A 17637-nucleotide genomic window follows, 5' to 3' on the forward strand; every position below is an offset into this window, starting at 1 on the left:
GGACAGGAGGATCTGATGATTCACCATGTCAAAGGCAGCTGATAGATCGAGCAGAATGAGAACTGATGATTTGGAATCAAATGCCTTTGCAATCCGCAGGGATTCAGTGACCGACAGCAGTGCAGTCTCAGTCGAGTGGCCACTCTTGAAACCAGATTGATTGACATCCAATTGGTTGCTGTGTGAGAGGAAAGATGACACCTGGTTGAAAACAACTCGTTCAAGTGTTTTTCCTATGAATGGTAGGAGAGAAACAGGTCTGTAGCTGTCTACAAGAGACATGTTTAATGTGGGTTTCTTAAGCAGTGGGGTTACCCGAGCCTGTTTGAATGTGTTAGGGAAAGTGCCAGTGTGGAGAGATGCGTTGATGATGTGTGTCAGTGCTGGTAAAAGTGTGGGAGCGATGGCTTGTAGAAGGTGTGTGGGGATGGGATCTAGAGGGCAGGTAGTAGGATGATTGGAGAGGAGAAGTTTGGATACTTCTGTCTCAGTGAGGGGAGAGAATGAAGAGAGGAGGTGTGTGGCTGTGTGTGTGGAAAATGTGCAAAGTGTGTTGTGGTTGGTTTAGCCATAATTGAACTGGACACAGTGGTTGTATTTGCTTCAAGGACAGACTAAACTAGTGAAAAAGCTATTATATGATTATGGTTCCGATTAAGGACAGCAGCAATACCAAATGAACCATTGGCTGCAGTCTGTTAGAATCAAAGAAGGTAATCAATCATGGAAGGTAGTCAGAACTTGTTAGGAAGAACTTGCTGACCGAAGGTGTATGAATCAATCCTACATTCATATTTATGAGGTGTGACATTAGACAGAGCAACAGCAGAAAAATATGGGAATAAAAACCATTGGTCCTTTTATGTTGGTTCTGAAAAAAAAAAAAACTTGCAACAATAAACTACTATACACATTACCAGCTTGAAGTGGAAAAATAAAAGTGCCGGTACTCCTGAAGCTCGGTTCGAAAATCGGGCCGTATCCATGTGAGATTGAGGACCTGCACCTTGACACGACCACAACGCAGCCCTGAAGTCAACAAAGATAAAGTCAACTAGATCATCCACTGTGAAGGCCTCATCGACACGAAAGCCAGTGGCAGAGTTCCTCAACAGACTGTCCATACTGGTGTGATGAATACGATCCTCAACTGGATGGAACTGGAATAAATACTTTAACTGTTGCCATCCCATCAGACTTATGATAGCTGCCTGAATCATAATAGATCACTGTTCGCTGTTGGCCAGAGGAGAATTCTAGCAGTGTAGACACTAAGTGTATTACTGCCCTCCAGAGGTCAAAGATTGAACTTAATTGTCATATACAATATGCTACTGCATGTATATAACAATTAGTTCAAACTTTGACCTGTGGAGGGCAGTAACACACTTAGAAGTGTCTACACTGCTGAAATTCAAATAGAGAAGAAGAAAAGAGCTAGTTTAAGATGAGCATTTATTGTTAAAACATATCTTTTTTTTTTTCTTTTTTTTTTTTTTTTTAGAAAATGAGTGATAGTTTCTAAGGATAAGATCCTTATTCCTCGTCTGGGATTGTGTAGAACGTTTTGATGCTGCAATGAAACTGTAATTATGACTTTCAACCGTTTGGGCTCCATTGAAGTCCACTATATGGAGAAAAATCCTGGAATGTTTTCATCAAAATCCTTAATTTCTTTTCGACTGAGGAAAGAAAGACATTAACATCTTGGATGACATGGGGGTGAGTAAATTATCAGGAAATATTATTTTGAAAGTGAACTAATCCTTTAACTCCAGAAGATGGCAGTAGTGCAAATTTCAGGATGCACGCTACCGTTAAAATCCAAAGAAGGAGACCATGGCTACCACCGCCACAAGAATAGGACCAAAGGTGTCCCTGCTGGTTCACCTGCTTATTTTTAGCTGGTATTTATTCACTATCTGGAGCAACTGCTCTCTGCAAACCTCAGACAGACACCCTGGTGTGCGGTCATACGGAGGGCGCTGGAAATATTTGACGTTTATTAATCTGGTAGGAACAGTTCTCACTGAATCCGTCAATGTCACTGCTGTCAGCTATGACCGCGTGTTCATGTCACATCTGTATTTTTTTGTTTTTGTTTGTGGTAGGTAATGCAGGTGGTGTTTTTTGGATTGTGTGTGTTAGTGGATGTAATACACATCGTAGTGCCGGTGAAACAGACTCGGAGCGGGACTCCTCTGACACTCACTAAAGCCAGAGACTTTTACTTCACTGTTCTAGCGTTTCCTGTCGGGACTGTGAGTAGTACCAAAGTTCCTTTAAGATGCTCCCACCGTCATGTTGTATCAAACCTTTATGATAGACTTTATTCCACAGAAGATTATTTTTTAAGCATACCTCTCTTTTCAGGATAACTTAAAAAAAAAAAAAAAAATCTGGGGTTGTCAAGTATTTGATGTTAGTCATACTGCAGCTGTAGTCGTTATCACTAAAAATTCAATGAAAGTATCAGTTCTTTTTCATTTCAATTATGTGGAAGAGAGTATCCAGGCTATTTCTTTGAGTAAATAAATGTTATTATTTTTCATTTTTGGTTAATTTATTCAATTGTTAAATAATGCAGTGACATTTGAGTATGACTAGATGTTCAAATGATGTCCCTGTATTTTTGGAAAGACCAAGTACATATAGTTAATATTAAAATAATAATGATTTAAAAAAAAAAAAAAACATTTACTGAATTTTAAAACTTTTTTTTTAAAGAATGTATAGTATTTCCCTGTTTTAGGTTGTTTTTGTCATTTTGAAAGTGTTATTTGTCAGGCATTCGCATACTATAGAAACAGACTTTTTTTATTGGTTCAAATTTATTTGGATGTATTGGAGAGTGTATATTAGATGGTGCCACTGGCTACCATTTCAGATTTTTCACCAATAGTCCAATGGAATGTATTTTTAAAACAGTATTTCATGCATAGTACAAATATTTCATGCCGTCTCAATAAAAGCCTCAATATGAGCTCTCAAAATAACATTAGTAATAGAAGAAAATTGCAAAAATTGTTGAAAAATTAGAAAGTAGAAAATTGTTGTGTAAAATAGTTTAGTATAGTGTGAAGTGTGCATGCCTGCCAAGCAGGACAATATGATTCAATGTATATTGTCTTTTTTTATTTTTTAAAGTGAATATTGGTGTAAAAATAAATGTCAATAATTTTATCTCATTTGTATCATTTATATTGAATAATGCTGCTTAGATATTGGTATTATCAACATCCATTTAAAAAAAAAATAATAATAATAGTTATTGGTCAACTGCTAATGTGAACTTTGAATTTATTGATCTTCTTGCTTTGCAGTTTGTGTTTGCTTCTTTCTGGACTCTCTACACTTACAACCGAGAGCTGGTGTATCCCAAATTTTTAGATGAGATCATTCCTATCTGGCTGAATCATGCAATGGTGAGAGCATTATTTAACTATATATATTGCGCAGTATTAATTGACTTTGATTAGGGATATGTGCACACTGAATATACACCCTTAATGGTTAGTTCACCCAAAAATGAAAATTCTGTCTTTAATTACTCTCCCTCATGTCGTTCCAAACCTGTAAGACTTTCGTTCATCTTCGGAACAAAAATGAATATCTTTTTGATGAAATCTGAGAGCTTTCTGTCCCTCCATAGACGGCTACGTAACTGAACGCTTTGGTGCCTCAAAAAGTTCATAAAGAGATTGTAAAATAATCCATATGAATTGAGCAGTTTAGTCCAAATTTTCTGAAGAGACTCAATCATTTGAACATTACATATGAATAAAAGCCTAAATTCATATATCATACATCATATAAAGTTTTCAAGTCTTTTCAGAAAATTTGGACTAAACCGCTCAGAAAGCTCTGAGATTTCATCAAAAATATCTTAATTTGTGTTCAGAAGATGAACGAAAGTCTTGCAGCTTTGGAACGACATGAAGGTGAGTAATTAATGAGTAATTAATAACAGAATTTTCATTTTTGGGTGAACTAACCCTTTCGTTTACATCTCATTTAATGCAGTATAGCATATGCAATTTTTCAGAATTGGTTTTCAGCAGACACGTGCTGCATGATGTTCACGGATGATTTGTGTTTTCCTCCAGCACACAGTGATCATGCCTTTGCTGCTGGTTCAGATGTTCCTGCAGAATCAAAAATATCCCAGTCGCACAAAAGGGATTTCCGCTCTGGCTTTATTTTCTGTCCTGTATTTGTCATGGTAATCTCGTTCTGCTTGCTTTGCTCACATGGATCTAATCAAAGTAATTGTAATTTTTATGTTTCTTATTACAACCATTCATGTCTTTTTATGCTTTTGTCACTCATAAGGGTGTTGTGGGTGCACCAAGCTTCAGGGATGTGGGTGTACCCTATCATGGCTCATTTAAGTCCCGTGGGATTGTGTCTTTTCCTGGGTGGTGCGTCCCTCACCATGGCTCCTCTTTACCTGTTAGGAGAGAAGCTCAACCTCATGATGTGGAGCACCACAGGTTAGAAACCACACTGGAAAAACTGACCAAAGGCCATTAGATTGAGCTGTCTTTTAAAAAGCTATGAGATTTAAAGTCCCCCTGTGGTGAAAATCAAGTTTTTAATGTTGTTCATATGTCTACCTGGTGTTTTTAACATGCTTTTAAGACAAACCATGTGCAAATTCATAAGTCAACACCATTGCAGACTATTTTCTCTTTTAAAACTGCAGTAAACCAAAGCAGTCTCAAACACCAGCGATTTCAAACCATGGGTTTGTGACGTCACAAACTACCTTGTAACCAATCACATCAAACTTGCTCGTGGGCTTTAGCATATCATTAACTGACCGCGCAAGGGCGTCTCAAAAGAAGGTTATGCTGGTATATTTTTCTGTTGATATGAAAAATCGGGTAAGATTTTGCAATATACGGGTGTATTATGCATATTAAAATGTTATGATGAACAATATGCGTTTTTCCACTGAAGTTCTGAGTTGTTTAAAGCGTTTCTAAGGATACTGATTGTTAGAAGACAGCTGCCTCACTCGTGAATGTGAACATGGTTTATGTAACAGTAGCAACACATTATTAGCTGTTTAATAATATAGCCAAGCAAAACGCTAATCATATTAATTACTGTTATGTGTCCGACATTGTAAAAAGCGGTAACATTGTGCAGCGTTTACCTCAGTAGGTTGACCGACTGGTTCTCGTCTGAGCTCATGCGAGTGAGTGGAAGCGGGGCTAATTATCATATTCATAGATCTGTGTATATGAGGCAAGGGTGTAGAGTTACATTCTAGTTATTTTAAGGCATTGGGATTTTTTTCACAGGATAAAACATTTAAATATGTAATTTTGGTTATCAAAGATGAGTTTTAAGGGATGAAATTATTGACTACAGGAGGACTTTAACAATAACTGGAACCGTTTTAAAACTTACTGCTGTGCTTAAAGGAATTATTCACCCAAAAAATGAAAATTTCCGGATTATTTACTCTCCCCCAGGCTATCCAATATGTACATGAATTTCTTTCTTCAGCCGAAGAGAAATTAAGATTTTAGAGGAAAAAATTCCAGGATTTATATCCATATAATGCAAGTAAACGGGGATCAACGTAGTTCATTTTTGACGGTCCAAAAGGAGCTTTAAAGGGCTCCAAATGACTCCAGCTGATGAAGGGTGACTACCGTATGAATAGCCTGCGCTGCACATGGGTGTGACCACATTAAAACTAATGAGGTCAGACGGGGAAGAAATTACTTCTCGTTGGTTTCATACAGATTATTTCATCAGAGAATATTTGTTTTAGATATGACTTCATTTAAAGGTAGACACTTCAAGCTTTCTATAGACATATTCTTATGTCTGCGTGTCAATTATACATTGAGTTTCGGTTCATTTTTGTGACGCGCTCCAGATAGTTTACAAGAGACGCATTTAAAGCACATCCTATTTGTTTTTTTTTATTTTACAAAAGCACAACATTTTGTTATTGTGAGTATGCAGATAAAAGTAGACCCTTTACAATTTCAAATGATGTCTCACTCTTATCTTTACAACCAAAAATGCTGGAGTATTTTAAGTTCTTTCTGCTGTTATCAGGAAAAAAATGCAAGTGATCATGCCAAGAGGCTTAAACAATAAACTGACACAAATATTAATATACAGCAACGACTATTCAACTTTTGGACAGTTCTGTTCCTCCACATAAACAATGTGGCGGGTCTTGCCTTATGACGTACTGTATGCATGTTGGGAAGGTCACGTTCGAGGTGGTGGACTCAACTGTCTCGTGGACACGCATCCCAGATCTGGGCCAAGGAGAACATTTGAAATATAGATTTTGAACCATTAAAATAAGACTCTGGTGATCCCCATTCACTTGCATTAGAAAAATCCTGAAGTGTTTTCCTCAAAAACCTTATTTTCTTTTTGGCTAAAGAAAGTAAGTTGTGTAAATCTTGGATGGCCTGGGGTAAGTAAATAATCAGGAAATTTTCATTTTTGGGGTGAACTATACCTTTAACCTGAATATTCAGCTAGCTCTATATTTTTTTGTCATCAGAGTGTGGATGACTCGTATGTTCTTATGATCCATACTGACTTTATTTTTTTTCTCTATAAGGTAATCAGAAGAAGAAAAAGAAGTAAATGTCTACTGGAATCCACATGAACTATACAGATCTCAATACCAGCATACATACAGAAAGAAACTAGGACACATAAATGTCAACATACTGTACAAAAGGCATGTACACACTAATACGTTTTCAGTGTTATTTTTTTCTTTTGACCTAATTTTAATGCTAATGAAAATCAGTTGCACTTACAAAATAAAATGCTGTATTTTTTTTTTTTTTTTTTAAATATAATTTTCCTTATTTTAGAATTCAAGACACTGTAATATCCCAGAATGCTGTGTTGTTCAGTGGTTAAGGGATAGTTAGTACTGAGCACTTTTCCCTTTCAGATTCAATAGTTATTTTTTAAAAAGCAGGAGCTGGTAACCAATTTTCCTGATAATATTAAATTTAATTTCTTTGTAGTTTATGGCAGTTAATGTCAAACTGTGCAATATCATCTAATGAAAGCATTAAAAGGCTTTTTATCCATTGAATGAACTTGATGATAACCATGAGCTGAGTTTGAGGGCTTCTTAAATGACCCACTTCAACCTGCGTGAACTCGGGTTATCTCACCACCAGTGAAGCCCTTAATGTGATTTTCCGGCTTTACCAAGAGTTTGATGATGGACTTTATTGGAAATAAGTACACCCAAGCTGTCTCCTCACTGTAAGGTACATTTCATTCTCATCCAGAGAAATGGCTCTGCAGTTATACTTTCAGCAGGGTTCCTGGAAAATTGATGACAAACTTTCCAGTCCTGGAAAACGCATGGAAAATTAGAGAAAATGAAAAATGTCCTGGAAAATCTTGATGATGTCCTTTTTAAAATTATTGTTTTTAAAAGTTCTTAGGTTTTTCTTTAGTCGAGAACAAAAAGTTTGTGTTGCCACTTGCAGCAGTTAGCTAATGCTATCAACTGCCCAAATGTATGCAGAAAATGTTAATTAATAAGCAGCTACCTAATTCAGTAACTTGCTAACACAGCAGAGCGTAAGCAGCGCATATTTTTTCGGCGTCCATGTTAACAGATGAAAGCATTCATACCGCACGCAGAGGCTGCGCGGCAGCGCGTAGCAGGAGCATAGCAGAAGCAGCAGTGCCGCGATCGTTTCGGCGCTGGGTCTATTTTTGCTGCGCTGCTAACGCTCAATTAAAGTGAAAGTACACCTTTGATGGACAAAATAAATATGATTTAACACAAAAAGTGCTCAAAATGCACAGAATAAACATCTAGTGTGTTTTCCATTGTGAAAAAAAAGTGCACTTTAGTATACTTTTATAAAGTGTACTTATTGCACAAATAATATACTTAAAAAGAACACACTTAAGTGTGAATTAAATGTAATGTTTTCATCGCTTAAGTGCATTCTATTTGTAATTAATTTCAAATGTATCACAGATTAAGTTCATATTAAATGCAATAAGTTGAACTTTAGAGTGATTTTTTTTGAACAACTTAAGTGGTACTTTAATACAACTTTATGATAACCTTCATAATTACGTCTAGTATGTTTAAAATATAGTTGAAGTGCACTGCCTAATGTACTGACAAGCAATTAATGTGAAATAAAATATATTTTAATATCAGTTATTAATACACTTAAGTGTGAATTAAATGTAATGTTTTCAGCTGCTTAAGTGCATTCTATTTGTAATCAATTTTAAATATATCACAGATTAAGTTCATATTAAATGCAATAAGTTGAATTTCTGAGTGAATTTTTTTTAAACTACTTAAGTGCGACTTTAATACAATTTATGTACTTTGAAGTATATTTTAGTTCACATTAATTGCTTGTCAGTACATTCGGAAGTACACTTACCATATTTCAATGTAATTTACATGTACACTGTTATATCATTTAATACATTTTTAATTAATGTAATAACAAATGTAAATAATGTATTTGTAGTTACATATAATAATGAAGTTACAATTTAGTATATTTCAAAATATTGCAATCAACACAAATGCAAATTGAAACCCTCTACATTTATCGACAAAATCTCTAAAACAAATATACAAAAACCTTTTTGTTGATGCACAAGAAAAACCCAAGAAACACTATACAACTGCAACACTTTAACTCTCATATAGAAAGAGTCTGGAGGACAGAGAGGCTTATATGCACTATCATTTTCTCCCTCACATACAAAGTACCTAAAGCTTAACCTACCCATCACTTTCTGCATTTTTACATTTTCAGATAAAATAATTCGGTATGATCTAGAAGATGATAAATAAGATACAAACAAAAATGTATACAAACAAAATGTAAAGAAAAAAGATTCAAAACTTTGGGTAACGCTTTACAATAACTTTTTATTAGTTGACTATTTTAGTTAACATGAACTATTAATGAAAAATACTTCAAAGCATTTATTAATCCTGGTTAATATTCATTTTAACATTTACTTATGCATGATTACAATCAAAAGTTACATGTGTTAATAGATAATGCACTGTAAACTAACATGAACAATGACTATACATTTTATTAACTAACTTGAAAAAACTATTTTTTATTACCTAATGTTAACAAAAGATGAATAAATACTGTAAAAAGTTAATGCACATAGTTAGATCATGTTGTCTAATATATTAATTGATGTTAACAAATGAGACCTTATTGTAAAGTGTTATCGAACCTAGTTACTTATAAGCTCTGAAACCTTTACTAGCACAAACATTAAACAGGACCAAAAGGTTTCTTCTAAAATCTTTCTCCAGCATTACAGTGAATGTAATTTTGAAAAGAAAAACAAAACAAAACAAAACAAAAAACTTGACAAATTCCAAAGGCACAAAAACAAGAAACCAAAATTGTCTATCACCAACTTTTTTGATGTTGTAGGAAAAAGTGCTGTTTATGTCAATGTCCCAGAAGCTCTCCATCGGCAGAAAACCTCAAATGTCCATGAAGCTGCGCACCATCTCTACACAGTATGCTTAAATGGACATATTCCAAAGAGGCAGGAAAGTAAAAAAAATAAAAAATACTTTGAGGAAAAAGATAAACAGAAGGAAAACAATTGTTTGTAAACAGAGTCAGTTATAATTGGCTCAATTGAATGAAGTCAATAGATATAGAGATATACTCCAAAGTTTATATACACCTTGTAGTTTTGGAAATAATCAAAAATGAACAAAGACATTTTATGTCCTTTTCCACCCCCCTCCTAGACCCATTTGGTATTCCTAAAGGCAAAGAGTTGCTGATAGTGATTGAAGCCAAGATGTGTACTGCGTAACGATCATCTCCTCCACTTTAATACCAGCTACAGGGTGAAATAAATATGAATGAACATCTGAAGGTATGTTACAAGATACAGTACAACTGATCCATAACATGTCACATTTAATCGCTCAGATCAGTGTTTCATCCGTGGAAAGACGTCAATAAAACAGCTTGTAAACAATGTCACATAACGTCACATTTACTTCAGGAAAATCATATTCAGCATAAACTCATTAGTCAGCTATAGAGAGGAGCATTCTGCTAATTATATGCACCACGTTACATATTCATTATAATTTTATTTTAAATTTTTATTTTATTTATAATTAATTTATGTATTTAATGCATGTTTGAATAAATTATTTATGACAGCCATGATTTAAATGTTTATATTTCGAAAAACGAATTGGAGTAGAAATATGATTATGTAATTATAAAGTTAGTATTATAACTTTATTATAAAAAAAAACTATTTATTGTAATTTAAGTGTTTGTATGTAAATAAGTTAATTTTAACCTTCAATATTATAGTAATATAGTACCAAGTGACTCCCTCGTCTAGTTTATTGCATTATTTGAGAGATTTTTTTTCCTCAAGAAAATTTGTCATTAACTGTATCTGATATACATCCAAAATAATCGATATTGAATCGAAATCGAATTGCAAGCTTGTGAATAGAAATCTAATCGAATCGTGAACATTGTCAATACCCAGCCCTACTGAATACTGTTAGACTTAGCTGAAAAATATAAAGCACTATTTATTTAATTTGTATCTTTGTTCTATATTTATCTATGCTTATAATTTGTTCATTATTTTCTATGTGCAGTCACTCACCTACAAAGTCAACCCAATCCTCCTAGAATGATTACTTCTTTCCAAATAGAGCTATTTAAGTCATCTGGTGAATTTTTTTCATATAGCAATATATATTGCAGATTTTTTTTTTTTTGCCAATATCGTGCAGTCCTAAACCAAATATTATTAAACGATTTCAATTATAAATTATGTGCTAACTAGTTTTGATTAGGTATTAACTTTGATGTGCAATGATCTCCCACATATTTTGATATTATAACTGCACTTATTTCCGTCGTTGGTATAAGCGGCAGTGGGTGGTAATAGCAAGATGGTAGAAAACTATAAGTTTCTTGTCTGATAACGTTTCTGTAGTCATTCGGCCATCCTGCAGCCTGAACCACTGTAGGCAAATCACCCTAACACCTTGCAGTATCTGCAAAATAATTTTAACAATAAAAGGGATCATAAAAATTTGCATGTTGTCTTTTTATTTAGTACTTCCCTGATGAAGCAGTTCATTCTGCAAGGTGTAAGTAATCTTTTGACCGCAACTGCATCACCTAAGATGAATTACCTCAGTCATCAGGACAACAGTAGAATCCTGGGAGAACATCCTTCACATTTCCCACAAACACCAGGATTCCAGTGACCACACCATTTTTACTAACACTGGCCTTTAAACATAGAGAACATTTTTATAAATGTTATTGTTCCTACTTTACAGGGAGTTAAACATAACTTTATCAATTACACAAATATAGATAAATAACTCAAGACTCAAGCAAATTGAGCGGGCGTTCACACAGAATGCGTTTTGCTTTGAAAATAATGATATAATATCATTATAAATATATACTGATGAGATGGGGATTTGTAAGTGCACATGTGAGAATGTATAACTTGCAAATAGAAAAGATTCAAAGCATTAAAAAGGTATAAGGATAGTTGATGGCAGTGTTTAGCTTGTCAGGGTGTGCTGGCTGAATTAATGGCAAAACTTGTAACATCACCTCATCAATACGGGTCTTTGATTCCACACAGCTTGCATTGTATCTCCATTGACCTGTCCTACAAAATGAATACATAACTAGATAAGCACAAAAATATTACATATTACAAACACAAACAGTAATTGAACACCTCACTTTTCAAATGCAAAAAGAAAAATAGATTATAAGCAGTATTTCTAGAGGGGGTGATATCGTAAGCATATTTGAAAAATGGTCTTCTTCTGTGCTACACTGAGAATAAACTGTTGACGAGAATTTCATAAATTTATTTACATTGTTATGACAAAAAAAATGCAATAAAGCAATACTCACATATTTTAGTTTGATAAATCGGCAGAATCTCCTCAGACGGACCGCAAAAAAACCGTTGAAATTTAAATGGCTGAGATTCGCGCTTCAGGATCGTGACGTGTGCACTCGTCATACAGTGGGCATTAAGGAACTAAACAAAACTACACATATAGTCTGTCTATATATTTATTACACTGTTACGCACTCAGCAGAGATTAATTAGGAACTGATTCATATTTTTGATTATGGGCAGAGCTATATGACATCACTGCACGTGTGTAAAGACTTCAGAGAAAGTGAAACTTAACAGGTGAGCTGGAAGCTTCTTAAAAACAACATCTCTGAAATTAACGATCAAATCTGATATTCACTCAAAGGTAAGTGATGGAATTATAAGTATAACTATTTTAATAGCATGAAGAAGTAGGTCTATGTTGGTAAAATTATAGTTTGTTTATTCTGTCTGCAGTTCAAGTACTTCTGTTTCTGATGTGGGATGAACACAAAGTTGAACATTACTGGTGGTTATAATAGTGATTAGATGGATTAAATGTAAATGTCTTTGAATGTTACAAGATCAGATCTTTGAATTTAGTTCTGCAAATTTAACCTTAAGTCATTTCAAATGATTTAAAAAGTCAGTTCAATTAAAATATTTTCAGCAACCAAATTCTTTAAACACGCCCACACACGCGATCACATTCATATAAGAAATTATTATAATGCAATCATTAAAAAAATATAGTAAACATGATTAATTCCCCTCCATATTGCGATTAAACTAAACAAGTTACACTCTTAATGGCAATAAGAACTGCTATGTTACGGTGAAAAAATAAAAATGAAGTGAGCATATATCAAGATATGATATATCTTTGATCAGCAGAGTTGCCTCGCGCATCGCGATCACAGAAAGATGGCTGAAAGTGCATTTTTCAAACTCTGGTGAAGTCTTACTAGGCTGCGTTCCAGTTTGGTTTTAGACACGCACTCGCGAACTTCCCTAAACACTTCCCCTCGGGGGAATCCCTGCCGCCATTTTGAAGTGCGTTCCACTTCGTGAAGTGGACGAGGGAAGTTTATATGGACAGACAAAAACTTTATAGGCTATGTGCATGATTTAATTTCTGTTCAAATTGAAGTTTTTCTAGTTCATTGTTGTAGTTCGACTGTACGTTTAGGGAACCTGACTCATTCACCTGACTAAAAGCAAAGACTATAGAATTACACAAGGCGTGTCACTCGTATTGTTTTGAATGGGAGAAATGCTGCGTCCCAATTCGCATACTATGCGTCCTAAAATAGTATTCGAAAAAAGAATTAGTATGTCCCAAATCGTAGTATGTTGAAATGAGTATTCCAAAGATACCCGGATGGTGTACTTTTTCCGGTTAGAATTCGAAGTGCAGATCCGTGCACACTGTCACTACTCGATCCGTACCGGCAACACGATTTGTTCTGCGCATGCGCGAATTTACTGCTACTTCCTGTCACCGCTAACGTTTTTACGACAACGACGTCACTGTCACGATTTGTACTGTGTGTGTGCGCATATGATCAACAGAGACGTTCTGGAGAGTGACATATGATAGCAATATGGATTCTTTTGCGTTTTATGTACATATTAAAGAATTTCTCTTAAAAGGAGAAATTCCTGACAATTTCACAGAGCGTCGGAAGGTGAAACGGGCGTCTACGAATTTTACTATCAAAGGTAAGTATGGCCTAATTTCATAGACACGGCTTGGATTAAGCCAGGATAAGGCCAAAAATCAATTATGGCATTTAAGTAGCTTTTATAAACGTGCCTTAAATAAATAAATAAATAAATAAATAAATAAATAAAATTGCTGGTGTGCATTTTAAGACAAAACAATGGCAGTCATATATTTTAGGATAAGTTAGCGCAAGTTACTTTCAGTTAAAACAGCTCAATATGCATTTGAGTCTGGGACTAGCTTAAGCCTTATCTGTGAAGCCAGGGGTATGAGTACCAAGAGATTTTATAATGAAAAATAGAACTGCCTGTCTGGAACAACCTGGGTCATGTGCTTAATTTACAAATTTTGTATAAAATACTAAGCTTTGTTAAAGGGATAGTTCACCCAAAAATGAAACTCCTGCCATCATTTACTCCCCCTCATGTTGTTTCAAACCTGTATGTGTTTTTTTCTTCTGTTGAACACAAAACAATATATTTTGATGAATAGTTGGTAATCAATGAAGAATAGTTGGTAATCAAACAGTTGACAGTAGTCATCGAATTCCATAGTAGAAAAAAACAAAAAAACAAATACGATGGAAGTCAGTGGTTTCCGTCAACTATTTGATGATTACCAACATTCTTCAAAATATCTTCTTTTGTGTTCAAATGAAGAAAGACATAACTTTTTCTGACATTTTCTTTTTTCTTCTTAAAACAGACGACAGACTCTTCTACATCGGCCCCAGTAGGCAATACATGCGGCTAGTTGTCCTGTCAGAGGAAGAGAAGAGGTCTGTTCTTACAGAATGCCACAATAACCCTGGGACTGGCAATCACAGTGGTGTCAGAGGCACTCAAAACAGGGTTATTGCTGGCTACTATTGGTCTACAATTATCCAGGATGTGAAAGACTGGGTAATGTACAGTAGAGATGTTACTTTTTCTTTTACTTTTGCCAGTTTTTGTTATACATCTATACTTTAGAATGTCTCTTTTTTTTACCACCTCTGATTGTTAGATACGTCCTTGATTTAGAAGTTATATCTATTGTCATCACCAACTTGTCAACTGGCTGTTTTTATAGACATTTTGTTCAAAAATGTTCTTTTGCTTTTTTAGGTCAGATCTTGTCACCGCTGCCAGTTAAATGACCCAATAAAGACTGTTGTGCCAGTCTTGCATTCCATTAAGGTACTGCTTACAATGTTTTAGCATACAAGCTTGTGTACAGTTTTACTAGCATTTGGCTGATGTAAATTTTGTGCCATGCAGGTAAACGAAGCTTGGGAGGTGCTTGGTTTGGATTTGATTGGACCACTGCCAGAAACAGCACGCAACAACAAGTATGTCCTTACCATGACAGACCTGTACACCAAGTGGGTGATTGCAGAACCCTTGCAATCTAAGACGGCAACTGAGGTGTCTGCAATAATAACCGCAAAGTTGTACTTGTTCGGCATGGTTAGGAAAATCATTACAGACCAAGGGAAGGAGTTTGTTAACAAGGTGAGGTTTTGTAAAGGTTTAATTATGTTTTTTCCCCATTTACTCGTCTCAACATATATTGTTATCTACAATTACTCCACTCGTGCAAATTTAACTGATGATCTCCCTGCAGCTAAACAACAGCATTTTCAGCATGCTGAAAATCAAACATGCTGTCTCCAGTGCTTACCATCCCCAGACCAACGGACAGGTAACTCTTTGGATATCTGTCCGGTAAGATCTCTTGTTGTCTTATGGTTATTTATCAACTTTATAAATGCATTGATATGTACAGGATGAAAGAACCAATCAGAATATCAAGCGTACTCTCAGGAAGTATGTGAATGACAACCACAATGATTGGGACCTCCACCTTCCTGCTGTGGTACATGGAATCAACACTGCAAAGCAGGTTGTCTTAACACGCTTACTTATTATATCTGTAATATGTATGGTTAGTTGTCAATGGTATAACTGAATTAATGTATTTATGTAATGTTGAGGGTGGAGGTTTTCGTGATAATACAAATTTAATAGTTAATGGGAATCTTCCTATGTGATTAGTACTCCACTAGATACAGTCCCTACTTCCTCCTCTTCCATCGACACCCACGTCTGCCTGAGGTCATGAATGCCTGTCCCATGGGAGATGATTTTGAAGTTGCTGACCCAGAAGATGACATTGACACCAGAGTCAATAAGATGAAACTTCTCAATGAAACGGTTTGTATTTGATATAAAGGTAAATTAAGTTATGTATAACTATTGGAATTAGACCTAGATCTATGCATGTTCTTTGCTGTGATTCTGCTTTAAATGTAACTCTAAACTCTTATGTCACTGTTACACTGATATATATATATATATAATATAATATTTTAGAGATGTGGAAAATGTAATGTTTCTGGGACTGTGTGTGCGCATGCTGAGAGTGTCATTATCACTTTAGCATTATTTGCTTCAGTAGATAGCATCACCAGGAAAAGAATTGATGATGGAGGCCCAGTGATTGTAATTAATAAAATTTGTTCCTTATTCTGCCTTAGCCTGACTGAGACTCCATTGATATGTTGGTTTAAAAAAAAAAATCCCATCAAGAGAAGAGATGAGAATTCTGTATTTGTTTTCAATAAGTTTTCATTTTATGGTACTGTTCTTTTTTTTTTTTTTTTTCTTTTTTTTTGTAGGTTCTTGGCAACATAGAGAGAGCACAGAAACAGCAGCAGAAATCATTCCAAAATCGCAAACGCAAATTTGTGAGGGTATGTTCCGTTCAGGCCGGAGATGACGTTCTGATCTCAGGGGACCCCAAGAAACGACGAACAGACACATTTAAAAGTCGGCACCAAGGACCGTATAATGTAGCCAGCATTTCTTCCAAAGGGGTGGCTACCATTGTTAAAGGGTCAAGTGTCCAGAGGGTCAATGTGTCAAGATTGAGGACATACTACCGATTAAAAAGTAAGAGTGTTTGATAAACTCTGATTGAAACAATTTACAAAAAAGTGTTAAATTTTAGAAATATAGGATATTTGTATGTAATTATCATTAGATGGACCAACTGAGAGAAAGTTTCTCCAGGACCACGGTTACACCACTGCAACATTTGAAAGGCAGATAGAGCATCCATATGCTTGTTCCGGTGCAAAGTGGGAGAAGGACTTGGGCCCTATTCAAGATGAACTGGTAAGCATTCTGTCTATTTAGTGACACTTTGCATATTTAAATGATAACCATTACTTGTTCATGTCAAACTTTCTTTATTTTTAGTTGAAGTATGTGTTGGACAAAAACAGGCCATCACAAGAACTCATCGTGAAGGAAGGCAAAATTTGCCTCACACGAGAAGACTTCTGGAGCCTGGGTTTAAACCAGTGCATGGAATCTAATGTACGTATGTTTAGTGTCTTATTTACTGCACAAAAAAACAAATTCCCAGATAATGCATAATGTTCCACATGGCAGCGTTCGCAGGATGTAATCGTTCTGCAATTAATTTCAGATTGGAAATGCTTGCCTCAAGATTGTGGAAGAAGCTGCACGAAGACATGTACTTTATACTATTATATCTTCTTTTAAAAGTATTTATTTTGATGCATGCGTGTTTAATAACTTATGTTCTTTCCCTAAGGGAAAAAATGTTCACATTGTGGACCTCTATGTTGTTCCCACCTGGAAAGACAAAATTGTGGACCCAGTGCATTGTTTGCCTGTAAGTTCTCATTTGCTATCATATACTCATCAACTGAAAAAGAACTCTATTCGAAACAGGCACAGAAGTATATGCATGCATATTATTTTGTCCAAATACTGTTAGGAAAACGTGAGGTCCAAGGATGTTGTACTATTTCCAGCTTGGAGCAGGCAGCAGGGTGAACCTGACCACTATCTGCTCTGTGTTGAGTTTCTTTTTATAATCTTTCTAGCTGTAATATTTTCAAATTTAACAGGTAGGGTTGGAGAGATATTAACAAAGTACCCATTGCAGGTTATGTTGGT

General features: G+C 35.2%; 2 protein-coding genes and 1 long non-coding RNA gene across 9 annotated transcripts in view; 2 read left to right on the forward strand and 1 right to left on the reverse strand.

Moving 5' to 3' along the window:
• Positions 1-1551: 1551 nt before the first annotated feature.
• adtrp1 (androgen dependent TFPI regulating protein 1) lies at positions 1552-9806 on the forward strand. 2 transcript variants are annotated; one of them, XR_010892964.1, is made up of 6 exons: positions 1552-2013; positions 2112-2261; positions 3324-3425; positions 4333-4493; positions 6605-6727; positions 9791-9806. XR_010892964.1 is itself a non-coding variant. In XM_067372416.1 (6 exons), the coding sequence occupies exons 1-6, from the start codon at positions 1840-1842 to the stop codon at positions 6628-6630; spliced, it is 729 nt and encodes a 242-aa protein (XP_067228517.1). In that variant the 5' UTR covers positions 1555-1839; the 3' UTR covers positions 6631-7684. The 2 variants fall into 2 exon arrangements, 1 of the variants encoding a protein (XP_067228517.1); XM_067372416.1 differs by lacking the exon at positions 9791-9806 and adding an exon at positions 4107-4222 and having other exon boundaries at positions 1555-2013; positions 6605-7684.
• Positions 9777-12104, reverse strand: LOC137009842 (uncharacterized). 2 transcript variants are annotated; one of them, XR_010892966.1, is made up of 4 exons: positions 11970-12104; positions 11658-11715; positions 11222-11321; positions 9777-9885 (listed from the first exon to the last, which is right to left on the reverse strand). It is a non-coding gene; the product is annotated as an uncharacterized lncRNA (long non-coding RNA). The 2 variants fall into 2 exon arrangements; XR_010892965.1 differs by lacking the exon at positions 9777-9885 and having other exon boundaries at positions 9897-11321.
• ptpdc1b (protein tyrosine phosphatase domain containing 1b) overlaps positions 11315-17637 on the forward strand; it is a 30845-nt gene continuing 24522 nt past the window's right edge. For 4 of the 5 annotated variants that reach the window (XM_067372407.1, XM_067372405.1, XM_067372408.1 and 1 more), the window contains exon 1: positions 11315-12325. The gene's annotated coding sequence lies outside the window, so the exon portion shown is untranslated. The remainder of the gene's footprint in view (positions 12326-17637) is intronic. The other variant, XM_067372406.1, reaches the window with a different exon arrangement.

The sequence above is a fragment of the Chanodichthys erythropterus genome, chromosome 20, assembly GCF_024489055.1.
Source record: "Chanodichthys erythropterus isolate Z2021 chromosome 20, ASM2448905v1, whole genome shotgun sequence".
In the NCBI taxonomy this organism is placed as follows: domain Eukaryota; kingdom Metazoa; phylum Chordata; class Actinopteri; order Cypriniformes; family Xenocyprididae; genus Chanodichthys; species Chanodichthys erythropterus.

What these genes read in the sequence shown, in the direction of transcription:
- adtrp1 (XM_067372416.1), top strand. Translation starts at nt 1,840, where the DNA reads ATGGCTACCACCGCCACAAGAATAGGACCAAAGGTGTCCCTGCTGGTT. An exon ending in ATTTGACGTTTATTAATCTG is followed by an intron (nt 2,014 to 2,111) that starts GTAGGAACAGTT and finishes TGTTTGTGGTAG; the next exon opens with GTAATGCAGGTGGTGTTTTT. An exon ending in TCTGGCTGAATCATGCAATG is followed by an intron (nt 3,426 to 4,106) that starts GTGAGAGCATTA and finishes GTTTTCCTCCAG; the next exon opens with CACACAGTGATCATGCCTTT.